Source organism: Archocentrus centrarchus, chromosome 24 (genome assembly GCF_007364275.1).
Source record: "Archocentrus centrarchus isolate MPI-CPG fArcCen1 chromosome 24, fArcCen1, whole genome shotgun sequence".
Lineage (NCBI taxonomy): Eukaryota > Metazoa > Chordata > Actinopteri > Cichliformes > Cichlidae > Archocentrus > Archocentrus centrarchus.
The window spans coordinates 19,609,071-19,634,259 of record NC_044369.1 but is presented as its reverse complement, the minus strand read 5'-3'; the positions used below and the strand labels follow the sequence as shown (position 1 = coordinate 19,634,259).

General features: G+C 42.6%; 1 protein-coding gene across 1 annotated transcript; it reads left to right on the top strand.

The window, feature by feature from the left end:
* The first annotated feature begins 6,366 nt into the window (after positions 1 to 6,366).
* rnf217 (ring finger protein 217) lies at positions 6,367 to 24,911 on the top strand. The gene is made up of 7 exons (XM_030721986.1): positions 6,367 to 7,443; positions 11,396 to 11,617; positions 12,516 to 12,680; positions 14,951 to 15,048; positions 15,139 to 15,242; positions 18,365 to 18,436; positions 19,951 to 24,911. Exons 1-7 carry the CDS (start codon positions 6,475 to 6,477, stop codon positions 20,031 to 20,033), a joined length of 1,713 nt encoding a protein of 570 aa, XP_030577846.1. The 5' UTR covers positions 6,367 to 6,474; the 3' UTR covers positions 20,034 to 24,911.
* The last annotated feature ends 278 nt before the right edge of the window (positions 24,912 to 25,189 follow it).

Here is a 25,189-nt window from a genome sequence, read left to right as displayed (position 1 = left end):
GACTGCGGAGAAGGAATGTCTGTACTGTGTCCTCTGTTCTTTTAGAACTTTTAGACATAAGTAGGAGCTCAAATTATTCACCCCTGCTATATTATGCATCTAAATGTCAGAGAATTTGCAGTGTGGGTTCTTACTGTAGAGAGTAAGTATACGCTCACATTTGGTAGTATTGGTTTGGACCCCCTTTTGCCTTCAGAACTGCCTTAATTCTTTGTGGCATAGAACAAGGTGCTGGAAACATCCCTCAGAGATTTTGGTTCAAATTGACATGACAGCATCACACCTTTGCTGAACATTTGTTGGCTGCACATCCATGATGTGAATCTCCTGTTCAACCACATCCCAAAGGTGCTCTGTTGGATTGAGATCTGGTGACTGTGGAGACCATTTAAGCACAGTGAGTTCACTGTCATGTTCAAGAAACCAGTTTGAGATTATCTGAACCTTGTGACATGGTGCATTATCCTGCTGGAAGCAGCCATCAGAAGATGGGTACACTGTGGTCATAAAGGGATGGACATGGTCAGCAGCAGTGCTCAAGTAGGCTGTGGTGTTTAAATGATGCTCGGCTGGTACCAAAATATTCCCCACACCATAACACCATCAGCCTGAACTGTTGATACAAGGCAGGGTGGATTTTACCATCTGAATGTTGCAGCAGAAATCAAGACTCATCTGACCAGGCAGTGTTTTTCTTTTCTTTTTTTTAAGTCTGTCATGTCTGGCAGATCTTGCAAACAGAACTGTGATCTGAATGCATTGTTGTGCCAAACATATTTGCTATTTCAAGATGAGCTCTATAGGTTCTCTATAGGCTCCTCTTGTTACTGTGTGACCCTTTATTTTATTTGAATTATTTTTAACATGCTATTTAACAAATTGTGCCAGAAATGACAGGCTTAAGAGAAAGGGAAAGGGGAAGAAGAGAAAAAAAAGGAGAGAAAAATAGAGAAAAGAAACAGGAAAGAGTGCAAGTAGGTAAACCAAATAGTTCGTCACTTGTTAAACATAAGATATTGACAATATTTGCAAAATTAAAGATTGTGTGGGGAAAACAAAATAAAAGAAGAAGCATAGTTACACAAACCAACCATTTGTGTTATTATGTGGGTTTATGTGTTTGTGTCATGAAATGTGCTTACCAATGAAGGCAGAAAGCCGCAGACCCGCCCATCAGAAGCTAGAGGCAGGCAAAGAGAACCCCAGGTAGCCCAGGCCACCAGCAGCCCATCAAGACCTACGAAGACCCGTGGCCACTCATTCTAAAGACAACCGTACACCCCTCCCAGCAGACGGGGGAGGGAGGTCTCAGACGGAGTCCCCGCAGTCAAGGAGCAAGGACACCAGAGAATCTGAGGCAACAAGAAGCCAGCCCCCTGCACGGCCGGCAGCAGGGCCCCTGGCACCCGAGGGCCGCCCGAGCCCCCACAGAGCCCCCCCACGCCGAAGAAGCCAATGCAGCCCCGCGCCACAGCCCCCAGGGAAGCAGGTCACCACCCACATCAGAACATCCAGCCCCACCCAGGAACCCGGAGGTACCCACACCCCAGGGGGGCAGGGGGGGAGAGGCAACCAGCAAGGAGCGGCCAGGAGGCAAGGCACAGGCCCAGACCCAGGTCCAGCCAAACATACAAACACACGCACACCCGCAAGCACACCCGTGTACACATTTATGCACAAACACACTCACCCACACACATATAAACATAGATACACCATACGTACACATCCAGTCGCCCACCCATACTCACGAAGACTGTGACAAATACAAAGACACACATTCATCCACAGCTACCCACCCTCTGAAGATGGGGCGAGTGGAAACCACCCCAGGGCCAACAGTGACCCCAAGACGCCGCCAGCCCGGTCCCCAAGGAACCACCCGACCCCCACCCCGGGCAAGGTGTAAGAAATCGGGGTGTGAGATGACCCACCCCCCCTCCCCCCGCCCAACTTGTAAGTGTATGTGTTTATGTTGTGAATGAATGGGGTGTATAGGGTGCAGTTAAAATTGAGGGGGCAGTTGTGCCACAAGCACTAACTGTTGGACGTCAGTGCTCGCCCACACTGCCCCCCCAAAACCCTCCATATCTAAAGTGCAAATAAAATTTGGGGACAGACAGTAAAGAGGATCTGAATGGGGCCAGCGGCCCCATCTCATCAACCTCTATGTAACATGCCTGCCCAAAGGTCCTGTGTATATCGTGTAGTATGTGTGTATGTGTTGTGAATTATAATGACTATAGTGCAATTAAAAAAGAGAGGCAAGTGGCTCTGCATGTAGCCTCTCCACCCTACACCCTACGTATGTGTGTGTGTGGGGTGATATGACCAGGAAGGGGGAAAAAAAAAAAAAAAACCCCACCCAACCTGGAAGAAGAGTGCCAGCTGTCCACTGGCTCAATAGGCACCCCGACCTCCCACACCCCAGCACAGGGCAGGGAGGGGTGAACCTGGGGCCGTGGTGACAGCATCCCAGAGCACTGCAGCACCTGAGACTGGCGCCATCGCCCCCATCGTAGAGGGTAGCCCACTCAAACTAGACGCCCATTCACTCAACAATAGACACAAACAAGCAACAGGACATGCTGGCCTGAGTTGGAAATACAGTGCCCCGTCCCCACCAACCACTCCACCGCTGACAGGAGTGGCACTCGGTGTGGTCTTCTGCTGCTGTAGTTTGATGTGTACTCAGAGATGCTCTTCTTCATACCCCGTTTATAACGATTGCTTCTTTGAGTTACCGTTGCCTTCATATAAGCTCAGAGCAGTTTGGACATTCTCCTCTGACCTCTGGCATCAACAAGACATACTCACCCAGAGAGATTCTGCTCACTGGATATTTTCTCTTTTTTGGACCATTAACTGTAAACCCTAGAGGTGGTACATCCCAGAAGATCACGTTTCTTCCCCATTCACTGCAGCAAATGTCCTCCCTCCTCAACTCACAGACTGAAGCTGTTGTTCCTGTTCAAATAAACTACAGTAGTCATTTCAACAGCAGATTAGTGTTAAAGGAAAGCATGATGCATCCACCCAGTTATAAGGAGAATGAGTAAGGAAAGTTATTTGTAGGGCTGAGTAAATGCTCAAGAATGGAAGTAGTTAAACTATTTTATACCCTGCACTCTATTCACTTTTTGACCCGCTTTGTGTTGAACAGCACACTCCTGATTGGGTTTGAGGTCTCATGTAATAAGCTTGCACTTGTTCCTCTGAACATTGTTGGCATTCTCCAATAAAACCAATTGGGCACAACCAGAACAAGAAAACTAATTAGTGTGTGGTTCGAGCCCTATGGCATTAATGAGAAGTTGTAACAAAGCTAACAACCCATTTTACAGGTGCCCTACTTAGGTTTATTTGAAAGTTGTGCCAACAGTGCTGCACTAAAAAAAAAAAAAAAAGCATCCATTCAGGCAGCTTTCATTCTTCAAGTGTCACTCTACCTGATGAAATGAAACCAGAGCTGGTTAAGGAGGGTTTTTATGAAGAGAACTGTGAGTGTGATGCAACGTAGAGCAAGTGGTCTACAACTCCTATTGCTTGATTCTTTCTGCTTTGAGTAGTTATAATGATTTGCACAGCGGTGCGAGGTGATGTGTTCAGTTTCTCCTTGTAAGTGAAGCTGACAAAGATTCAGTATCTTGCTCAAGGACATCTCCACAGCTTATACGCAGGAATCTGAAGAGTTTTGTCCTCCTTCAATATAACTTCCCAGAAATGAAATGCCCAAAGACCTCATACACTAGAAGAAAAAATGTGCTGTTAGAAAATACTTTTTTTTTTAATTTTACCAAAATACTCATTAAAGCACATGCAAATCACATTAATACAACTGCAGTTAGGGGACAGTCTGCAATCATACATTACAAAATTCTGTTATAGCATTTGTGTCATTGTGATTATAAACACAATAGCTCAAAAAGTTTTTGAAGGAATTCTGATAAAACTTTAGGGGTGTAGCGTAAACAATCCATTAAATTTTTGGCTTACATCCAAAAAGACTTTCAAGGTCAACTTAATGATTTATTGGTTGGAAATTGACAAAAAGCTATAACTTAGAAACTCTCCATCACAGTCAATAGATTGAGCTGAAAGTCAAAGTGGTAATGATGCTATATAGAGCTATTTAAAAGAATGTTTCTTACTTCCATTGTTCGTACTGACAACATATAGACATATAGGGAATGATATGGGATTCTAAATATCACATTATAGTGTGGATCATATCACATTTGACCTCTGACCTCACTATTACATTTCACACCTGTCTTTCTTTCATGTTGACTCCAAAATGTGTTACAACTTCAAAGAAAGTATTGTAAATTTAAAAAGTAAAATAATAATACTCAAAATTATGTCTAGTATATTAAAATGGGTTTGAGGGGCAAATAACAGAAAACCTGCACTTTGCACGTGTTTTTACTGCACCACAAACTTCTTAAAGTACGTTTAAAAAGAAAGAAAGAAAGAAAGAAAGAAAGAAAGAAAACAAAATGAATATATACAGAATACTATTCCATCCATCCATCCATCCATCCATCCATCCATCCATCCATCCATTTTCTTCCACTTATCCAAAAAGTAAATCCTGCCTGGAGAGAGAGCTGCTCTAGAGGAGATTTGCGCTTTTGCACTTTACAAAGGAAGGCTGTAAATTTGCAGTAATTCGTTGCAGAAATATTTAAGGAATTTCACTGTTATTTAATGGGTAACCCTTTTTACATTTTTAATTGAATTATTTTAACAGTGTATTGTAAGATGCAACTGCAGAGCTACAGTTCTGAACCTCCAGTTCCAGCTTTATAAAGAAGAAAACCAAAAATCTTTAGATCTTTAGAAATGCATGCACTGAAACAATGATGTGCACGCTGCAGTCTCGACTGTTAAAAGTGTGGGTTTTATCTGTCTGAGGATTTGTGTTTGCAGTTTTGTATTTTCCTTGAAGATGGAGGATTATTTGTGACCTTGGAAACAGTTTCATATAATAAAATAAATAAATAAACTCAAGGTTATAATTCACTTTAATGATAGTCTTTTCAGAATGGACTCAACTCATTTTTGTTTAGCAAAGGTGTAAGTCATTTCACACATGACGGTGAAAACTCCAAACTGGCATCCACCAGTGATTTTTCTTTACTCTTACATTCAGTATTTTCCACATTAAAATACCAGTAAAAATCCTTCACCAAGCTGGATGTTTGGAGTGAAGAAATGCTCCCATCCATTGGTGTTCTGGGATTAGAGCAGCATTGCTAAATTAAAAAGAAGCTAAACTCAAAGCTGCCTGTTTGTGGATGAACTGCTTGTTCAGTTTGTCATGATCTCTGGCCCTTTATCAAGTCTGAAATGACCATATTTTATTTCCCTGGAAATGCAAATTGACTTCCCTGCCCTGTCTCTGAGGTTGCAGAACCACATGAATTTCACCCAGCCAGTCAGTGAAGAGCACAAATAGTGACACCCTAACCCCAACCCCCAAATCCCAGCCCTAACCCACAATGCTCAAAAAAAAAAAAATTAAAGGAACATTTTGAAAACACATCAGATCTCAGCAGGGAAAAAAATATATTGGATATCTATACTGATATGGACTGGGTAAAGTGTTAGGAACGAAAGGAAAAAGTGAAAAAATGATGTGGCAGGCTGGTCCATTTTGCAGAAATTTCACTGCAGCAGCTCAAAATGGTACTCACTAGTTTGCATGGCCCCCACGTGCTTGTATGCATGCCTGACAACGTTGGGGCATGCTCCTAATGAGATGACAGATGGTGTACTGGGGATCTCCTCCTAGAACTGAACCAGGGTATGACTGAGCTCCTGGACAGTCTGAGGTGCAACCTGGCAGCATCGGATGGACCAAAACACAATGTCCCAGAGGCGTTCTTTTGGATTTAGCTCAGGTATGTCCATCTTTTCTAATAATGCTACTGTAGATAGATACTGTGTAACTGTATAACTGTAGTGTAGCCTCTCTTATTTGAGTTAATTTATATTAACATATTATGGACTTTATAAATAGTTGCATAAAACTTAACCAGGAAGGAAGTCTGGCTTTATTCATGTTATTTCACTGATTTTTTTGTTTTGTTTTTGTATTTATGTTATTTTGGAAGAAAATGGATGTTATTTTAGTGTGTTTGTTTGTATGTTGTTGTGTTTGATCAACAATTAAACCTTTAAGGTCTGTAACACAGCTGTCCATTAATATTTAGGATGGGGCGGGGGGGGGCGTAATCTCACCTAGGGCACCGAAATGGCTAGAGCCGGCTCTGGTACCGCCACCGACCTGTCACGGCTTACCGCCACCACTAGGCTTCCCATCGGCCTATCGCTGCTCTCCCCCACGCTTACGACGAGACCCGGAAGCAGCGAGCTGCCTGCTTTGTTTTGTTTTGGTAGTGGGAGTTGATGAGAAGCAGACAGACGAGCAGGCGGCGGCGGCAGGCACGGGAGAGAGCCGCTCTCTAAATGGGGAGAGCTAAATCGGGAATGGAAAATGACGGCCCGATAGCTGACGCCTGTAAAATGCCGAGTTTCATCAGCGGCTTCGAGGAAGGGAGGGTGAAATTGTCCCGCAACCTGCCGACACAAACTTCCTTCACGGACGGTAAAGTTGAGCGGACGCTCGGAGATTTGAACCGACGTGTCACCAGGTCAGACTCCCGGCTATCGCTGGACGAAAGCGACAGGGACCCGGGAGAGAAGGATGCGGAGGGCAACAACAACAACAACTGCAACGGCGGAGGGGGAGCGAGGAGAAGGGCGAGTGCTGTCGAGATCCTCAGGAAGAATTTCGGGGATTCAAAGTCTCCCCCTTTCAGTCTAAACGGAGGCAGTCGGATGCACTGCGGAGCGGAGCATGAAAACCCCGAAGGAAGCGTTAATGATACTCAAGATTATGGACCTGATTGTGGCGGGTCTACAAAGTCGGACGGAGAAACGGGCGAAGCGGTGGTTGAAAACAAGCCAACCTCGAGCGAGTTGCCGAGTTCGGATGTTCGGGGAGTTGAATTTTTAACCATTACAGGTCAGTGCCATCATACGAGTGACAACAGTAGCAGCACGGCCACTTTGGAGGAGCCTGTTAGTGCCAAAGAGCACGTCTACTGCACTGTTTACTGCATCGCCAACGACAGCCGCGGAAAAGACGCTGAAATCACGGACCGCTCCGATGAAACGGTCACACCAAATGCATCGGAAAGGGACTTGGAGACTGGACGGGACGCGGGGTCGAGTCCCGAACCGCCACCGTACACATTGGACGACCTGGTGGATCCTTTCGGGGACATGTCCCACCGGCTGTACGCGGAGCAGGCCGGCGCAGAGCTTGCGATACAGAGCTGCCGGGTGTGCATGGAAGAGAAAACCATCGTACCCATGCACTGCTGCAGGAAGGCCGTGTGTGACGAGTGTCTGAAACTCTACGTCAGCTCCCAGGTTGGTTGGTGGGAGCGGAGTGAGTGAGAGTGGGCAGTGGGGTGTCTCAGTGAAAACAAAATGGGCCTGTCCCAGAAGCACTCAACCCGGGGTTGGTCAGCAGCAGCTGTCTGAAGTGTCCTTGAGCAGCAGTCCTACATACACACACACACACACACACACACACACACACAGTTGTGTCTTGTGCTATATTTGGCATTTTATCCACATTTAGAGGCAGAGGTTTGGCTTCAAGGAAACCAGGAGCTAACCCCACCCCGCGTGTTTCATATGCACCCAAAAAGATCCACATTAAGGGTTAATTAACAAGTACAGGCAAAGTGTGCCAAAATCTACAGGTCTTCTTGTCTTGTGATGAGTATTTTTCAGTGAATCTGGGTCACAGACACATACCACCAAAATTGGGACCTGGCAGCGGTGGTTTTCACAATAGAGGACTTTGTGAGCTCTTTGGCTCATTCAGCATCGTTCTCTCAGGCTCTTTCAAGAGAATACCACCTTCAGATAAGAGGACTTTTATTCTTATGTGCATTATTAAGTCCAGTTACAGCTCAAAGGGGCACGAGTGTGGGCTTATCTTCTTCTGGGTTAGTTCATACATTCCCAAAATGCCTTCTACTGATGTCAGACAACTGGAGGAATAGGATGGAAGGAGCAGCATCCTAAAAAAATGGAATCAGTCAAAAACAGAGACATTTTGCTGTATTAAAAATATCAGAGCCTGGAGTCATCTCTGTTGACTCTGATGATTTATACCGATCCATTTAAAAAATGAATAATTGATAGATTGATTATTCTCCAGTACAGTAGCTATCAGGGAAAGCTATTAGACTGCAGCACAAGGCACATTGCTGCTTCCTACCAGGCCTGCATGATGCGAGGAGCCTGTACAGTGTTCGGTAACAGCGGTCAGCACTGCGTTGACCGTATGACCCGCGATAAATAAGCAAATATCAAATTGTGCGCATTAACAGTTATTTTCTGCTTTAATATGTCCACAAACATAGACTCTGAAACACATTGAAGCTAATATTGTTTGCCCAGTGAACAGAGAAATTAAATAATCATTTATTGCACATGTTCACGTTGCACTGACAATAAAATTACCATTTGTCAGCCGGGACCGCTTTCTTCCAGAGATAAAGTGTTTCAGGATGGATTTTCTGCCTTCTTGTGTCTTCTTCAAAAGATGTTTCCAGTCAGCAATCTTCCAGTCATAATCCCTGTTGCTTTTACAGGCTAGAGGAGGAGTTGCACTCTCAGCTTCTTGCTACTGTTACTAAGATCTGCTTTAATCTGTTTAGATAAAGTAGTTTTTATCAGTCATTCAGACTCATTTTTATCTGCAGTTGACTTGCTTTGATAACAGGACATGAATAGTCATGCAAACACAGAGCCAAGCCGGCTCTCTGATAGGCACGCTGAGAATAAAAAAAAAAAAATAGTCATGTACATTATCCTGTGTAGGTGGAATTTTTTTATTTTACTGCAGACTGATTTTAGCACACGCACTTGGCGCTTACCCTCAGTAGAAGCGTTATGTCAGATAGATGTGGTCACAGATGGGACATTTGGGATTGGGATTCAGTTTTTCTTTTTTTTTTTTGCTCCTGGGATCTTGGTCATGCATTGCAGGGTGGATGGATGTAGCAGAGGCTGGATTGCCCTGAATTGATGCCAGCCATGTTGTTATAACAGGGATTAAACCTGCAACTTACTTGTTATGTTATATAAAGGCTTATTGAAATCTAGGCAGTATTATTAAATAAAAAAAACAGAAATATTAGCTGTTGGTTGTGCATGTTAATCTACAGTCATGGCAAAAAAAAAGAAAGTGCACCCTCTTCCAGCTCTAAGGGTTTGTGTATCAAGACATAATAACAAATTTTTTACACATTCTGTTGTAGATTTGCTGATGTGCTTGGGATCGTTGGCCTGCTGCGTGATCCAGTTTAGGCCAAGCTTTAGCTGTTGGACAGATGGCCTCACATTTGACTCGAGAATACTTTGGTATACAGAGGAGTTTATAGTCGACACAGTGACTGCAAGGTGCCCGCATCCTGTGCTTCCAAAACAAGCCCAAATCATCACCCCTCCACCGCCGTGGCTGATATGCTGTGTTTAGTTCCCCAAAATGTGATGCTGTGCCTTTTAGAGTGTGAGATGTAGCTCTCGGGTTTTTTGCAGTGAGTACTGCACTGTGAAACCTTAGAAGGTTTTTCATGTGATTGTATTTTGCAATTAAATATCTTGAAAGTATTTGTACTCTTTGACTCTGCCAGACTAGATTTGCCTGAGTCACAGTAAAATAATCCTCATACTGCACCCTGAGCTCTCTATATATGATTATTGTAACAGAGTCCAAGAATACAAATATTACATTGCAAATTAGCACACACAGGTCACCTTTAAAAGAAGGAACTTTTAAAGCCTCTTCCATACTTTAAAGCAGCCTGACCTCATTTTGGTCCACGTCATGCCGACATCATTCTTCAAGAATGTTTTTATGAATGGATTAAAAATGCTGTTAGCTAACAAGCCGGCCTTGGTCAACTTGTTTTCAAACAGGTGAGACACGTGGCAGTTCAGGTGTTCCAGCTGACTCAGTTAGATGAACAGTTCACTGCAAATGTGGTAAAACTCAGGTTGCCCGTCGTTGTTGTTGTTGTTGTTTAGGGTTTATGTTGTGACAGTAACCCCACAGAACAAAGCCACCTGCATTTTCAACAGACTGCACTCTGTGACGCGTGCAGCCAGGAGATAACCTGTCCAACCAGTCTGGCGTTGGTCATCCCAGCTTTGGTGTTGTGGCAACAATAACAACACAGCTCACATACTGTTGGAGGATATACGCTCACTCTAATGCAATTGCCTTTTAGTGTATGTGTGTTTTGTGGTGGGGGGTGACATGGGTGTGACACCATCAGAGGTTGATGCTATTGTACTTTGCTTTCTGCCACTCACACACACACACACACACACACACAGAAAATGCCTTATGTGTCAGTACAACAGGTCTCACAGGCTTTGATGGACTTAAAGTGTGGGGAGACACAGAGAGGAAAAAAATGAGGAAAAGAAAGAGGAATGGATCTAGAGAAGATGATCAGCCCAGCTGGGAGGAAGCACTTTAAAAAAAAAAAAAATAAAGAGTTAGATGTTGAAAAGTAAGCCAGAGAATAGGAGGCATCATTTCCAGTGGGACTTCAGTGCTCTGTAATCCTACCTGTGATATTTACTGTCTCATACGCTGCATTATAGGTGGGGTTGGATGGGATCTGAACTAAGTTTTTAGTGGAGTCATGGTGTGAGCTCAGCTTTGAAATTTTGTGTTTACTGGACATTGAGACGTGGCGCTGTAAAGACTAAATTAAAGACTGATGTTAATAACAGATTGGGAAATTTCCTGGATTACGTGCCATCCCCTTGAAGTTAGTTGGTCACCGAGTCAGAATATCCGGCTTCTCTGAAAGTCTTTGGCTGAGCAGGTTTGTTTACCCTCGCCTCACATGCCTTTGAGAGAAGGCTAAATAAAAGAGTGCACTTCTCCCAGAGTCAGTGATGTTATGCTTGGTTAGTGTTTTACTTAGTGACTACCGGACTGTGGTTCAGGTCCACTCAGGGTTACCAGCTGCCAGGCACTCACTCTGTACTAATGTGCCTGTGTGTGTGCTTTGACACAGATTAACCTCCAGCATCTGCACGGCCTTCTTCAGTTTCTCATTCCTCCCGCTTGTTGCTGAATTATTTACCATCTCTCATCAGTGATGTAAATCCACCACAACAAACCCAGAATGGTCACACGCATTTTATGAAGCGTGCTGATTTCTTTGTGAAGTGTGTGAGTGTTTTATTAGTAACATTTAGATGGACAATACCTTCTTTTGAACCTTTATGCGCATAAAAACAGCTTTTCCACAATGCCATGTCATCTGTCTGTATTCTCTCCCAGGTGCAGGTGGGTAAAGTTTTCATCAGCTGTCCAATCACAGAGTGTAGTGGCAACCTGGAGGAAGGACTGGTGATTTCCCATTTGACCAAAGAAGAGGTGGCAAAATATCGTTACTTTTTGGAGCTGAGTCAGCTGGATTCGAGCACAAAGCCCTGCCCCCAGTGCAATCAGTTCACTTCTCTGAAGACGCACACCCCCAGCCGCTCTGAGCACAAATACAAAGTAAGATGACGTGCCAGCGATGACAGTTGCTGTAATGTTGTACAGTAAAGGGGATGCTCGCAGTGAGCAATAGTGAACCACATGATAAAAACGAGCGCCTCATGCAGCTGGTGTGTGGACCAAGCAGCAAAAGCAGAGTCGGGGTCAAAGTAAATGTTTTGGTTAATTACGAGTGGATAAAATCAGATCCCAAGTCTTTATTCATGCCAAAAGCAACAAAGGCCATCCATAGTTCACATCTGGCTAGAAATATTTGTTGCTTATCGTTTCCCATCTCTCTTCCTCTGTTTCTTGTCATTTCCCTACTGGCAAACGCTCAAATTAAGGTATAAAAAAAAAAAAAAACAGGCTTTTTAAACAGTTTGTATGGGTGTTTCCTTTGTACATGTGTGGTGTGATAAGTTTCTATTGGATTGTTTCAGTTATATCAACAAAAAAAAAATTGTCATATCCATAACATGTTTAGGTGCTTGTCTTAGCTTAATCACTAAAGAGGTCTTAATATGCATGTTTATTTTCTCTGTTTTATGTTATATCTATAATAATGTCAGATGCTCATATTAAACTTGACCATAGTTTTAAATTAGGTAATCAGTGTCAAGTAACAGCTAAGCCTTCAGGCTGTACTAAATACTTGGTTTCCAGCTTGTGCTGAGCTGACATCATCTTGGCACATATGTCCTTATATGGTCATGTGTTACACAGCTAGGGGTGTGGGTTTGGGTGTGCCACTATAAGTCATTCTGTATTAAATCTACACCTCTGCTCAAAAGTACATTTTTCGGATTTTTTTTTTTTTTTTTTTTTCCTTTTCAAACCGCAGTTTTCCAGTTTTGAAAATAAACATATTTGTTATTTGTGGGTAAACATGTACAACTGTCTTCTGTCTCTCCTGTAGATACAGTGTAGCAATTGCCAATTTGTGTGGTGCTTTAAATGCCACGCGCCCTGGCACGACGGGCTCAAATGCCGCGATTACAGGAAAGGAGACAAGCTGCTACGTACCTGGGCGAGCGTCATTGAGCACGGACAGAGAAATGCCCAGAAATGCCCCAAGTGCAAGGTAAGACGCAGGGTTCGCACTGATGAACGATAGAGGATGCAATGCTTTTGTGTTGCTGCTTTTTGTTGTGCAGCATTTTGGGAGGAGGAGCCCTTAAAGTGGTCACATTAGGTGTCTGTAAATGGAAAGGGATTTGACTGATGGAGGGCGTATTCAGTGTAGATGAATGAATCAGTGAAGGTTAAGAAGCATGGAAGCATGGGTAGATGATGGATTGAGCGCTGCAGAGAACGAGACGGATGCACAGATGTAAAGCACATGTGGAACTGCAGAGCAGCAGTCCATAACTGGTGAGCAAATTGAAAAATGATGGCCATGTTTGCTGCACAAAACCATATCTGGTAGACTCACTGGCATCTCCCTGCTAGTCATAATACTAGCCTGGTCTTATTGCACAGTCTCGTTACAACCAAGTCAGTCTTCACAATATTTAATTTGACTGTCAGATGACTAAAGGAAGACATAAATTAAGCTAATTACCGGTATGTGGGAACTGTTTGCTCACAGCAGTAAACACTTTCAGCAGCAGTGTGTTTGTCACACTACTGCTCCATGTCTCTGGAAGCAGGAAGGAGAGGCTTGTGTTTAAATCAGACAACAGATTGGTGTCATGTAAAAGAAGCTACCGAAAGCTATTTAATACTCAGGTCATAGAAAGACTGTCGCTGCTACAGCAGCCAGGGAGTGATGTGTACTGCTGTTTGTATATTGCTGTTATTCATGCAGATGTTTTTCACTGTGAAAAAAGTTCACAGTATTATAGGGCTGCTCGATTATGGAAAAAAATCATAATCACGATTATTTTTGCTCAATATTGAAATCAGGATTATTTAACAGTATTAATAACTGACTTTGTAAACACACTGCATTTATTGCACTTAAAGAACAGTGAATACCTCGAAATCTAGTGCACTTCTACAATCTCTTGAAAATAAATACAAAATTGAAAATAAAACGCAGATAAATAAATTGCAATATAAATAAATACATTATAAATTAAACACAAACAATAAATATATAGATAAATAAATCGAAAGGTAATGCTAGTTATCACGACTAATAATACTAGGACGAAATAGGTATTAACATTGGTAGGGATGTGAGTCGGATTGGGATCCGTGCGGTGCTAATTATGCCCGTGGAGCAAATATTGGTTGGGACATCTCCCTACCGTCCCTTGCTAATCATGCCCCATGATCGGTAGGGACATAACGGATGTTATTTGAAATTAGTAGGGACGTGTCCCTGTCGTCCCTACCTAATTCTACGCCTCTGATTCCGGTCATGGTGGTCTATTACAGCCCAGAGCAAACAGAAAACAGTGTTCAGCCTCACACTAAATCAGAATTGTTCAGGCCGACACACCATATACTGGTTATACTGGCAACGCTGCGGTGTTTGATCTTCACCTGGTTGAACAGATTGGTTGCATTGCCGGATGGTGTATATTCCACCGTGCAGCAAATCTGTGTTAATTACCTTGCAGTCGTGTCCCGATGTTTTACATGTGGTGCAGTCGACAGAAACTAATAAAATGCCAGGACTTTTTCCCTCCTGGATCTTCGCTATTTGTGGTCATTTTTTTTGGGTGTTAACATGTTTGTCCCTCTAGTTTTTCCACTTCTTTTGTCATTCCCTCACATTCATTCCAATAGTTTCAACAGTCGCTCTCCAGGAATTTGCTGACATCTGCGAGTCCTCATATTGACATTGTGATTATTATTAATCCTTATATTTAGATGCTGATTGTTATTCTCTCACTGATTAATTAAAAAACTGTGCCTTAAGAGTAGCTGGAAATGCACGGGAGGAACTGATGGTGCTGAACAGGCCAATCACGATCATTGCAGGCTGCTTCGCCCCGACACGTAGTTACATTTCTCAGGTTAGGTGTAGATTTCCCAGCTCGATAGGTAACAGTAATTAACACATAATGCACCTGCACAAGCCTAAGTACCAGCAGCGTTGCTGGCCACTTACGTAGGTTATGTCGTAGGCCCTGCAAAGACTCAGCACTGCAGCATAAATCAGGGCCAAGAGTACATGGAGCGTAATGTGTCAAAATCATTTTAATAATAATCGTTTTTGTCGATTACCCTGTTTTTATCATCATTTGGAGCCAAAATCGAAAACAGAATTCAATTAATTGCACAGCCCTACAGTATTGCACTAAACTGCCACTAACACTGGGCTGACCTGCAGAGAATCATTCACTGTAGAGGTTTTGTTCAAGTTGGATCACTTATTTTTCTTTTTCTCTTTATTTCTAGATTCATATTCAGCGTACAGAGGGATGCGATCATATGACCTGTGCGCAGTGCAACACTAACTTCTGTTACCGCTGTGGTGAGCGCTACCGACACCTGAGGTGTGTTGTGTTCCACTTTCTTCACTCTGACTGCTTTGTTTGCCCTTCTCATCTCTCCAATTTCATCTTTCACTTCAATTTTGGCATCAGATTTTTTGGGGACCACACATCCAACCTCAGTGTGTTTGGCTGCAAGTATCGCTATCTCCCTGATAAACCTCATCTGAGACGGCTAATTAGAGGGTCTGTCTGTGGTAAGTTGATGCATTTAACTTTTAACTGATAAAGAGTTGTTTTCATAGCGTGTTTGCCCTTTCCAGTTATATTGAGCTTTATACTAACACAGCTGCAATATCTACAACTAGGAGTGGCCTGGGTTATGGCAGTTGTGGTGTGTTTTGTTGTTCCTCCACAGATTTAAACACAGAGGTACTAAAACAAAGGTTGTTTGCTCAAGCCGTAATGATAGTGAACGCTGGTCACTGGCTTTTGTATATTTGCATCCTTGTAACAGCACAGTAATAGTACACTAGGACAGTGTCCTCTGCTTGTTGCACAAGTGTGTGTACAGACAAATTCGGGAAAACTACTGCAGTCTTCAGCTCCTCCAGCAGTAGTGAAGCAAAATGCAAATACACAACACTTTACTTTGTAAAAAAGTACCTCTCTCTGAAACCTTTCACTTTATGTAGGTTCCCTGGGCGTTCAGCTGTCCAAGATGTTTTCAGATTGTCCACAATATTAATAGAAAGGATTTTGTTCCTCAAGCAAAGAGCACATGAGGTTTTAGTTAGCAGTAGTGACTCTCACAGTGATTAGTATGCAGTAGGGTTTAATCCCGGGATCCGGGATTCCCGGGAAATGCGATCAGAACCATTTCCCGGGAAACGTTAGACGGGAAACCGGGAAAAAAGTCGCGCGCGTCGATTTGACTTTCAGAAAGAAAAGAAAGCTTCAGAATGTTAAATTTAAGGAAATATTGAGAGAAGGGTTCGTTTAATGCGAAAAGCATTACTCTTCATTTCAGGCACGTTCAGCCTCCGTTTAAGGCTGGCTTCAGCCTTCATCTCAAGCGTTTTAATAGCGGTATTACACAGTTGTACTTTTTTCCTCTTTAATTTGTTGAAATCGTAGGCAATGTGTTTACCCTAAGGTATTTTGTATTATATAATTTTATATTATTATATATTGTTATATTGCATTATATAGCCTATAAAATATGCCTGCCCTGAACAATAAAGAAATATCTGTTTAACTTCGAGTGTTTCTTTTCCTCGTTTGAAGCCACTTACTAACAATCATGAATTAGGATGCGGGCCTAATGTGTGAAGAAATTATCATGAAATAGATTACTTTAACATATTTCGCTTTTAAAATGGAGTTGAGTAAAATGTATATTTTTTCAAAAGACGATTCACAGCGAACCTACTTTAACCCTCAGACACGGTGTTATAAATTTGCTGTTGCCAGAATGGCAATGACCAAGTCGTAGTGCATTACTCAAGGCCCTGTGTTATGCCATATTATAGTGTAGTACGGTAGTTAACTTTTCAATGACTATTACAGCGTTCCACTGGTGGAGATATAGCGCAACAGATGTCGCCACGACAGCGTGGCTGAGCCTTTATCAATGCTGTGGACATGAACTGTATTGTTTTGCACCAGCAGTTGTAAAATATCTTGGTATAATTCCATGTACAATGGAGGAATATTCGAATTATATTTGTTAAGGGAGTGTTGAGGAACGATACAACACCGCATAGCTCGAGCACTCGAATGTCGAGATGTAGGTTTTATTGCATTAATCAAGCCGACGTTGCCCCCTACTGGGCATAACAGGACATAGCTGGAAAGCTACCTCTACAATATCAGAATAGGTTAAGGCCGACACAGGCTACAGAAGGCCTAATTAAAATAAAAAAATAAATAAACTTTTTCCCGGGATTCCCGGGAAATGGCTCGTCATTTCCCGGGATTTGATTCATGTCATTTTCGGGAAAAATATTAAACCCTAGTATGCAGCCAGCTGTCCCATTGGAACACCCAGCTGTGCCCAGGTTTCAGCCACCTTGCTGCAGATTTGAAGTGAAGTTGAAGAATTTGGAGGTAGTCGTCCTCCATTATTCCATCTCATTTGTGCAGTGCACCAGTGCCACTGGCAACAAAACAGCCCCAGAGCATGATGCTACCACCACCATGCTTGACAACTGGTTCAGTGTTCTTAGGTTTGTCAGCCTCACCTTTACTCCTCCAAACAGACTACTTGTCATTGTGGCCAGATAGCTTGAACTCTGTCTCATCTGACCATAAAACATTTCTCCAAAAGCCATTTGGCTTGTCCATGTGAGCAGCTGCACATTTCAGTCGAGCTTTAATCTGTCGATCTTGGAGGAGCTTCTTTCTTGGTCGGCACCCTCTCAGTCCGTGGCGATGGAAAACTTGCTTCACTGTAGACAGTGATGCCGGTGTTCCAGCAGTTTCCAGTTCACGGCAGGCTTGAGCCTTGGTGGTTCCTGGGTTGTTCCTAAACATCCTAACCATTTTCCCTTTCATCTGAGGGTGACATTCATGTCCATGATGATTGGATATAAACGTCTGACCACAACTATAGCTACTGGGACCTCATCATGGTTTCTGAAGTCCCATTTTGAAGCTTTAAGATGAGCGTTTCCACCGTTGCCATCTTGGTTGCAAAAAAACGTATGCTAATGACTTCGCCAGTATGACTGAGATTTAAGTCTTCTAAACCTCACTGTTAACTAACTGCACTGTTGAGCGCTACAACGATGCTAGTAATTCTGTTGGACAGCACCAAGTGAAGCCAATGCTTTAAAGCTCCGCGGCTTGCAGCACTTTAAAAAGCCTTTCTTGGTGTTCCTGCTGAGATCAAAGAAGTTTCTCTTATTTATCAGTGACTGACTTGAATTAACCACCTAATAACAACAGAACTAAAAATATCCACATCTAGCTCTGTACTTCATTCATGAGATTCCTGATGAAGCACGATAAAATCACATTTCAGATTATGTTCATTTTAATTATCCATTCACAGTTATCAAATGAATGCGAGTCCCTCTGATAGATCTGTTTCACTCCGCTCTCAGTGACAGCTACAGCTCGTTATATCAGTGGGGTGCCTGTGAACCGGGAGCTAATTTGTCGCTTAACATGAACCATTGGCCCATTACAGCACTCGTAACTGTTCTCGTGCCATGCACTGCTAGCGGCAAAGATGTAGCATTTAATAAAGAGCATTTACACTGTGGATGGAGTTCATTTGTAGTTACAGTAACTTCCATCCTGCAGCTATTCACTGATGACCAAATGCTTTTTTAAAATCATAATCATCCTTTTCTCTGCCTGTGTCTCTTTGCAGCCTCTAAGGTGCTGATAGCTCCTGTCGTCATTCTGCTGGTCGTGGTGATCGGAGCTCTCGCGCTGGTGATAGGTAACACATTATAAACACACATGAGCATTAATCAGCTTCAGTGAAAGCAGTCAGCGCTTATTAGTGAGATGGTTTGACTCTGTGTTTTCCTCCAAACAGCTAAGTAGCTGTGCTACCAGTGGTTTTTAGTCATGGGCATCTTTGTATTCACTGTAAAAGTACATTTTTCCTGGTCAAAAATAACAAAGCTGTTGATCCAGAGAAGCACGCTGGGCAAGTAACCTTGTCTTCCTGGAAAGACAGCACTGTGAAGTCTTGAGTCACCCCTCATTTCTTGATATTTTGCTTCCAAGGAGCCAGACTGTCCTGTAACTTTATGGAGTGGTCATGAGCAACAGTTCTCCAGACTTTCTGAAGGTTTTCTTTGGGACATTGGCTTTTTCTCTCATTTTAAATCGAGTCCTTGACCAATTTTAGAAGAAGGTTTATGTTTGTTTTTTTGTTAAGCCACTTAACACTGATTTATGAATCATTTAATCTTAAATAAGGGAGCTAATTCAGGGATGAACCTTAACTTAACAGACACCTTAGCAAAGAACCAATTTTAAATTGTATCTTTAGGCGTTTTGTTACAAGCAGCCTTTCACAAAAACCCCAGCAATCAAGGGACCCCCCCCCAAAAAAAATGAGCAAGTAGTTTGCAATGGTGGGAAGGAAAAACCCAAATTGCATTAATAATTGATGTGATCATGAGTGCAGAAAAGTACCATCAGATTTTGATCCACCATGCAACATCAGCTGGAAAGTGTCTGATGGGATATGGCTTCATTTTTCAGCATGACAATGATCCCAATGATCCCACACTGCCAATGCAGTAAAAGCATACCTGGACACACAGTGGAACACTATCGGTCACGGATTTGCATCCCCAGAGCCCGGACCTCAACATTATTGAAGCCGTGTGGGATCGTCTTGACAGAGAACAGAACAAAAGGCCGCAAAGAAAGCTGGAAAACTATTCCTGACGACTACTTAAAGAAACGACAGCTTGCCTAATAGAGTTCAGGCTGTGTTGAAGAATAAAGGTGGTCACTCTCAATTTGTTAGAATTGTACAAACTCTGTTTTTGCCTTATATTCTGTATTTCCATGTATGCTTGCATGTGCTTTAACCGATTTCCTTTTTCTATAGCTAAATATAAAGAAATGAGGGGTGGCTCAAGACCTTTGCACAGTACTGTACATTTACAACATCTAGCTAGAGACTAATCAGGCTGCATTGTGAACTGCTCATGCCTCAGCTGACCTGTAGTTATTAGCGTAATTAATGTTAATCTGTTTCCTGTGTCTGTAAGTCCGACTGATGGCCCTCTGCGGACTAATACGGCGAGATGGCGGATTCATATTCACGTTCATCATAATAGAATCAGTGTTGTGCTGCCGTCTCTCTCCGATCCCTTTCAGCTTCACATGTGCAATGCTGTTGTTTGCAGTGCTGCATGACAGAGAAAATTTAATGCACACACATGACGGTGCTTTCTTCTCTCTTCCACTCTCTGCCTTCTCTGTTTGTAGGATTGTTTTTTTTCCCGATCTACTATGTGTGTAAGAAGAGGAAGAAGCAGCAGCGCACTATAGGCTCAGAACGATGGATCTGAAGCTCGCCCTTCTCTCCGTGCAGACCTCGCACTCACACATGGCTTGAAAAGACAACGCCTGCATCTCCTCAGGGACAGACACGCCAGCCTGACTCATCACAAAACTCTTTGAGATGAACACCACAAAGTAAACACTGGCATTTAGCAAGGACCTCAGGTGGAATGATGTATGTAAATCTATGAAGTGAGGCCTACATAACTGCCCATCTTTACATATGGATTATTTATCTCACATGGGACTACTGCAAAAATGAATGCTGGATATTTACACAGAAGAGTTAAAAAAAAAAAAACAACCCAAATTTCAATTCTGAAGCAGCCGCTGTCTTGTGCAGTGCTCGTCATGTAGGGGATATTCAATGTAGGAATTTTTGAGGACACACTGCAGGAAGTTTCATCAGTGATTTCCACGAATGTCACACTTTTTTTTTTTTTTTTGTTGCTGTTGTTAAGGAGAGCAAATGTAAACCCAGGTAAAACAGATGCAGTTTGGTCTTTTCTACCTGTGGTTGGTTTGATGTTGAGATGTAGGAATACTGTGGACCGGAGGCTTTGAGAGTGTCGGATACTGGTGATTATGAAGGCGCCAGAAATGCCAGCTGCACGGTGATACTGGAGCCTCACAGACGAATAAGAAGGAAATACGTTTTTACTCATTTGCAAGTATTGTTTGTGCTGCAGTTGGCAGGGAAAAAGGTGGGAGATGGAAACCAAGCCATGACGGAGAAATGAGTTCTCGGTGGTGCAACACAAGCTGCACGTTGACTTTTCCCAGCTTTGGTTTGATATTTGAAAAAAATTTCCATTGCAATTTGAGTCTCTGACAAACCCACACTGTGGACAATAATGTGAAAGGAAGGATGATATTTGACTATTCTTGGCTAACCTGGATAACAGTGACTTTGTCTGATCTCAGATTCTTGCTAGAAGGTTTGAAAATTGGGTGTGTACCTAACCTTAAGAGTGACGCCTGAAGTTAAAGACCACACACACACACACACAGACATAGAAAAAAGTGAAACTTTGGAAGCACCATTGGAATTATAACAAGCCTCCATTGTTTTCTGTTGTGGTTTTCCATCAAGCCCTCCTCCTGTCTGCCCCTGTCTCCCTTGCTGTCTTTTTGTCCCTCCTCTCTTGTTGTCTGTGTGTGTGTGTGTGTGTGTGTGTGTGTGTGTGTGTGTGTGTGTGTGTGTGTGTGTGTGTGTGTGTCTGAGCTGATGGTGGTTTACACTCACCCTCCCTGCATGGCATGTTGTCTCCAGTGCGCCTACATGCTGTATGCCAGTATCTGCATCATCCAAAAAAAAAAAAGGAGCTGCTGTGCCAAAACAAAGTGCTGAATGCGGTGGGATAGATGGTTGACCCTGTCCCTTGGTTTGTTTGTTTGTTTTTATTGTTCTTTTAGAGGTGGACTTTTGCAGGGGTTTGGATGATGTATAATGGAGTGTGTGCAAGCTGTAGAAGTATACATTAGATAGCTGAAAACTGCTCAGAAGTGCAGGAATTGACTGAAAACACTACAATGACATAGAGAATAGAATGTAGTCTGGGCAGTGGTTTACCAAAGAGCTAAACAGGGTGTTATTGATTTTAAGGTTCATCCAGTTTATTTGGATGTCAGCTGTATGTGGATCAGTTTTTCAAGGTTTTTCTTCTTCTTTTTTTTAAACTGTCTGCCTGCTTGACAGTTTGGAAAGTGACAGCGGTTTTTGATGCAAACCTCTGAATTCATTCACACTGGCACACGAGAAAGAGCGCTTTTCAAGAGCTTTAAAGGTCGCCACCTGGCAGCAGTCAGCCGGCTGCTCTCCACTTATCCTTCTATCCTCTCCTCTGTCACTCTTTTTGTTTTGTTTTGGGTTTTTTTTATACATTTTATGCCTCATGATTGCCCTTTAACATCTTTTGTCCATGCCGTTGCCCTCTGAGGTGTGACTGGACTCTGACCTCAGCTGTGAGTGGATGTGGAGAGGTGGATGATTACAGTACACAAAGCTCAATTGCAGCAGCGGCAGCAGCCACAGAAAAAAACATCCAGACGGGCTGCTTTTTTTGTCCTCCACCCCACACACCCACACACACACTTCTGATATGCGAAAATAATACACAGCTGCCCAATAGTGCATGGTGGAAGGCCAAGTGAAAGAGGTTTCCAAATCAGATGTTTTGCAGAGTGTGTGTTTTTTAAAGGAGACATTAAAGAAAAATAGAGGAGTGCATTCCAGCTGCACATAGGAGATGATATGGTAGAGTGAGCAAATATGTGGAAGGGTAAGTGATGAGAGGTTGAGGTGAAATGTCTCCACCTGAACTAAACGCCCTGGGTGAAGGCAGAAAGTTTGTGGATATGTTACAGCACATTTCATCACTGAGGCAGATGTTGGACGGTTTGCAGTGCAATGCCATTAGCTTGGCTTCATCCCAGGGACCTGATACATTTTCTACATCTGGGACTTAAGGAATACAGCATGTTCGACTATAGTTGTATTAAACACACACAGCTTCAGAAAGTTGATTGTTACACACCGAGTTGAACAGGTCACCGCAGCAGGTCACTACTCTGGGTTTGAATCCACTCTCAGGGAGTTTGCTTTGTCTTCACTGTAACCCAGAACCTCCCACCTACCTGAGCTGTGCCACAGATATCCTCAACTGCACTGTAGAGTCGCAACTCTTCCTGATACCTGGAGCTGCGCTAGAAACCCTTATTTAATTCCAGGAAGTAAAAATCACTGTAGTGTCAAAGAAGATCAAACTGTCTGAGTGCAGCCGGCACCGCCTGCGTTTCCCTGCTGGACTCAGCTGTGCTGTGAATGCTGCGCCGTGGTCACGGGTTAAACCTCAACATAAACTATGTATTAGTCAGCAGCAGAGAAGTGGATGTGTAATGAATGGGCCAAATAGAATCACTGAAACCTTTTAACATTCGTTCACGTGCTTCTCATGCAGACATGTTTTAGCTACTCTGGTGTGTTAAATTGCTGCATTATTTTTTTTTCCTGCTTGACACATGCTCGGCAGTGCATATGATGTTTATGTCCTGTATACTTTTTCCACGGCATTTTACTAAAGAAGTTATTGCCAATGAAAGATGGCAAATTTGAAACAAAGTAAAAATATAGACGTCTTATGGGACGGTGCTTTTTTGAGTCACGTTAGGTTTTTGCCCTTTTATATACGTGTGTTGCATAACTGCCCAGCACTAATGCCAAATAGAAATCCCATCTTTGTTGTTATTGCTGTTGTATTACCATAGCAAGCAGCTGTTTGGTTGAAGTTGTAACCAGAAGCTGTCCCATGTATTTATTTAGTGACATTAGAGTTGATTCGGCCCGTGAATTTTCCCCTTGGTGGGAAGTATCGGCTGGCTGATACCCCTGGCCTTTCTGTTTTTATGACATTCCCAGATGTATCGGCATAAATATGCAATGGTGCCTTCACAGCAACAATAGATCAGATTACCCAACATGTTATTCAGGGTCCCTGCAAATATTACAGATGAGGGTACAGTCTGTCACAGCCTGCTGTTGTATGTGTTATTTATTAGAACAACTAATAAAGCAGTATAATAGGCTTTGTCTTGTAATATAAATTTGTCTGGAACTACTGTTGAGTATCTATGGATGTCTAGCCCATACCACACGCAGAAAATATGCAGATGTGTTTTCCTGCTGAAACTGAAGCTTCAGATTAAACTAAACTTCTGAAATGTTTTAAGTGCCACAATCCAGTAGGTCTCGCTACATCCCAAATACTCCTGTACTTTTGCATAAGCTACACTGTCACCATATTCCGGCTCGCTCTTTTTGGATTCATTCGAGGAATCTTAATTCGAGGACGCTCATTAGACAGACATCATAAGGCTGACACAGGACTGAGCCTGTCTCCATGAAAGAGGTGATTGTGCCAAAACTGTGTGTCATTTTTCAGCCATTTCAATGTAAGTTTGACTCAGGACACGCGAATACTGATGTTGCAGTATGCGGTGTACTATCAGTAACATCAGGTTGGGTTTTCCCTATCTAGACATGCAAAATGTTGGAATGACAACAGCAGCAGCTTTATGTGCATACGCGGATATTTCTATTCAAGGAAATGTCAGACACGCTTGATACGTATGCTTCTTGTTTTCACAGAGAGTACATTCTTCCACCTGCTGCCACTGTCAGAAATATCTGCTGATAATATTATTGCTGCTCACCAAGCCAGGCACAAACACTGTTTTCTCCTGAGGATTTGCTTTGTTAATGGAGAATAAAGTAAAGTAAGTCAAATGCCAAAATGTGCCTGTTTGCGTGAATTTTTTTTTTTTATATTAATACACCACAGAAATAGTCTGCCTCTTCATTCATGGATAATGTGGATGTTTGAATTAAGTACTGCTTCCTGAGGTCAGTTTGACTGTGTGTTCAAATGGCTGCAGATCAGCCTGTGTTCTGACCTGTAAGCACAGTTGTGACTGCAGTTTTATGTCAGTAGGGGTCATAAGTGCACCAGAGGAAGCAAAGCCACCATAACCATGGACAGTCTCAGGCCAAACAAGGCAGATAATAAAACACCGGTATAATGAATGCTGAAAGGAATACATGGCACAAAAGGTTACATGGAGGAAAACATGTTAATATGAAAATTATTTATTAAAAACTTACAAATAAGTGTTGAACTGAACTGTCAGTAGTTGTACCAGTAGGAGCAGTACACATACACCGGTACAAGACAGACAATGCAGAGGCAGAGTTGTAGTAGCCTATAAACACGAACAAGTACAGTTTTCAAGTACTTTGCTTGAGTATATGTACTATATTTTGTGTCCTTGTAAGCTCACTACATCTAAGATGGCCATACCACGTTTAACCTCCTAAAACCCTACATCCAGATATGTGGACATTACATTGTGGCTTTGCTGCACCTTATACTTTATTCTGCTCAATAGTGTTTTATACTTAGTTAGGCCATGTTGATTTTCTTGTGTTATGCTATAAAATAAACCCATTATCCTCATCCGAAAACATGTTTTTTTTTTTTTTTTTTACAAAAATATGTAACAACCATATAAAAAATACAGCTTCCTGCTCGCAGAGGAAGCTTAGCTTATATACACATCAAGTCTATCTAATCACAAATATCTAGGAGAAATTAAAACAGGGGCTCAG

Bases quoted from the DNA above. Each gene is read 5' to 3' on its own strand.
- rnf217 (XM_030721986.1), top strand. From the start codon at position 6,475: ATGGGGAGAGCTAAATCGGGAATGGAAAATGACGGCCCGATAGCTGAC. The intron at 15,243-18,364 runs GTAAGTTGATGC...GTCTCTTTGCAG, and splicing joins AATTAGAGGGTCTGTCTGTG to CCTCTAAGGTGCTGATAGCT. The intron at 18,437-19,950 runs GTAACACATTAT...CTCTGTTTGTAG, and splicing joins AGCTCTCGCGCTGGTGATAG to GATTGTTTTTTTTCCCGATC.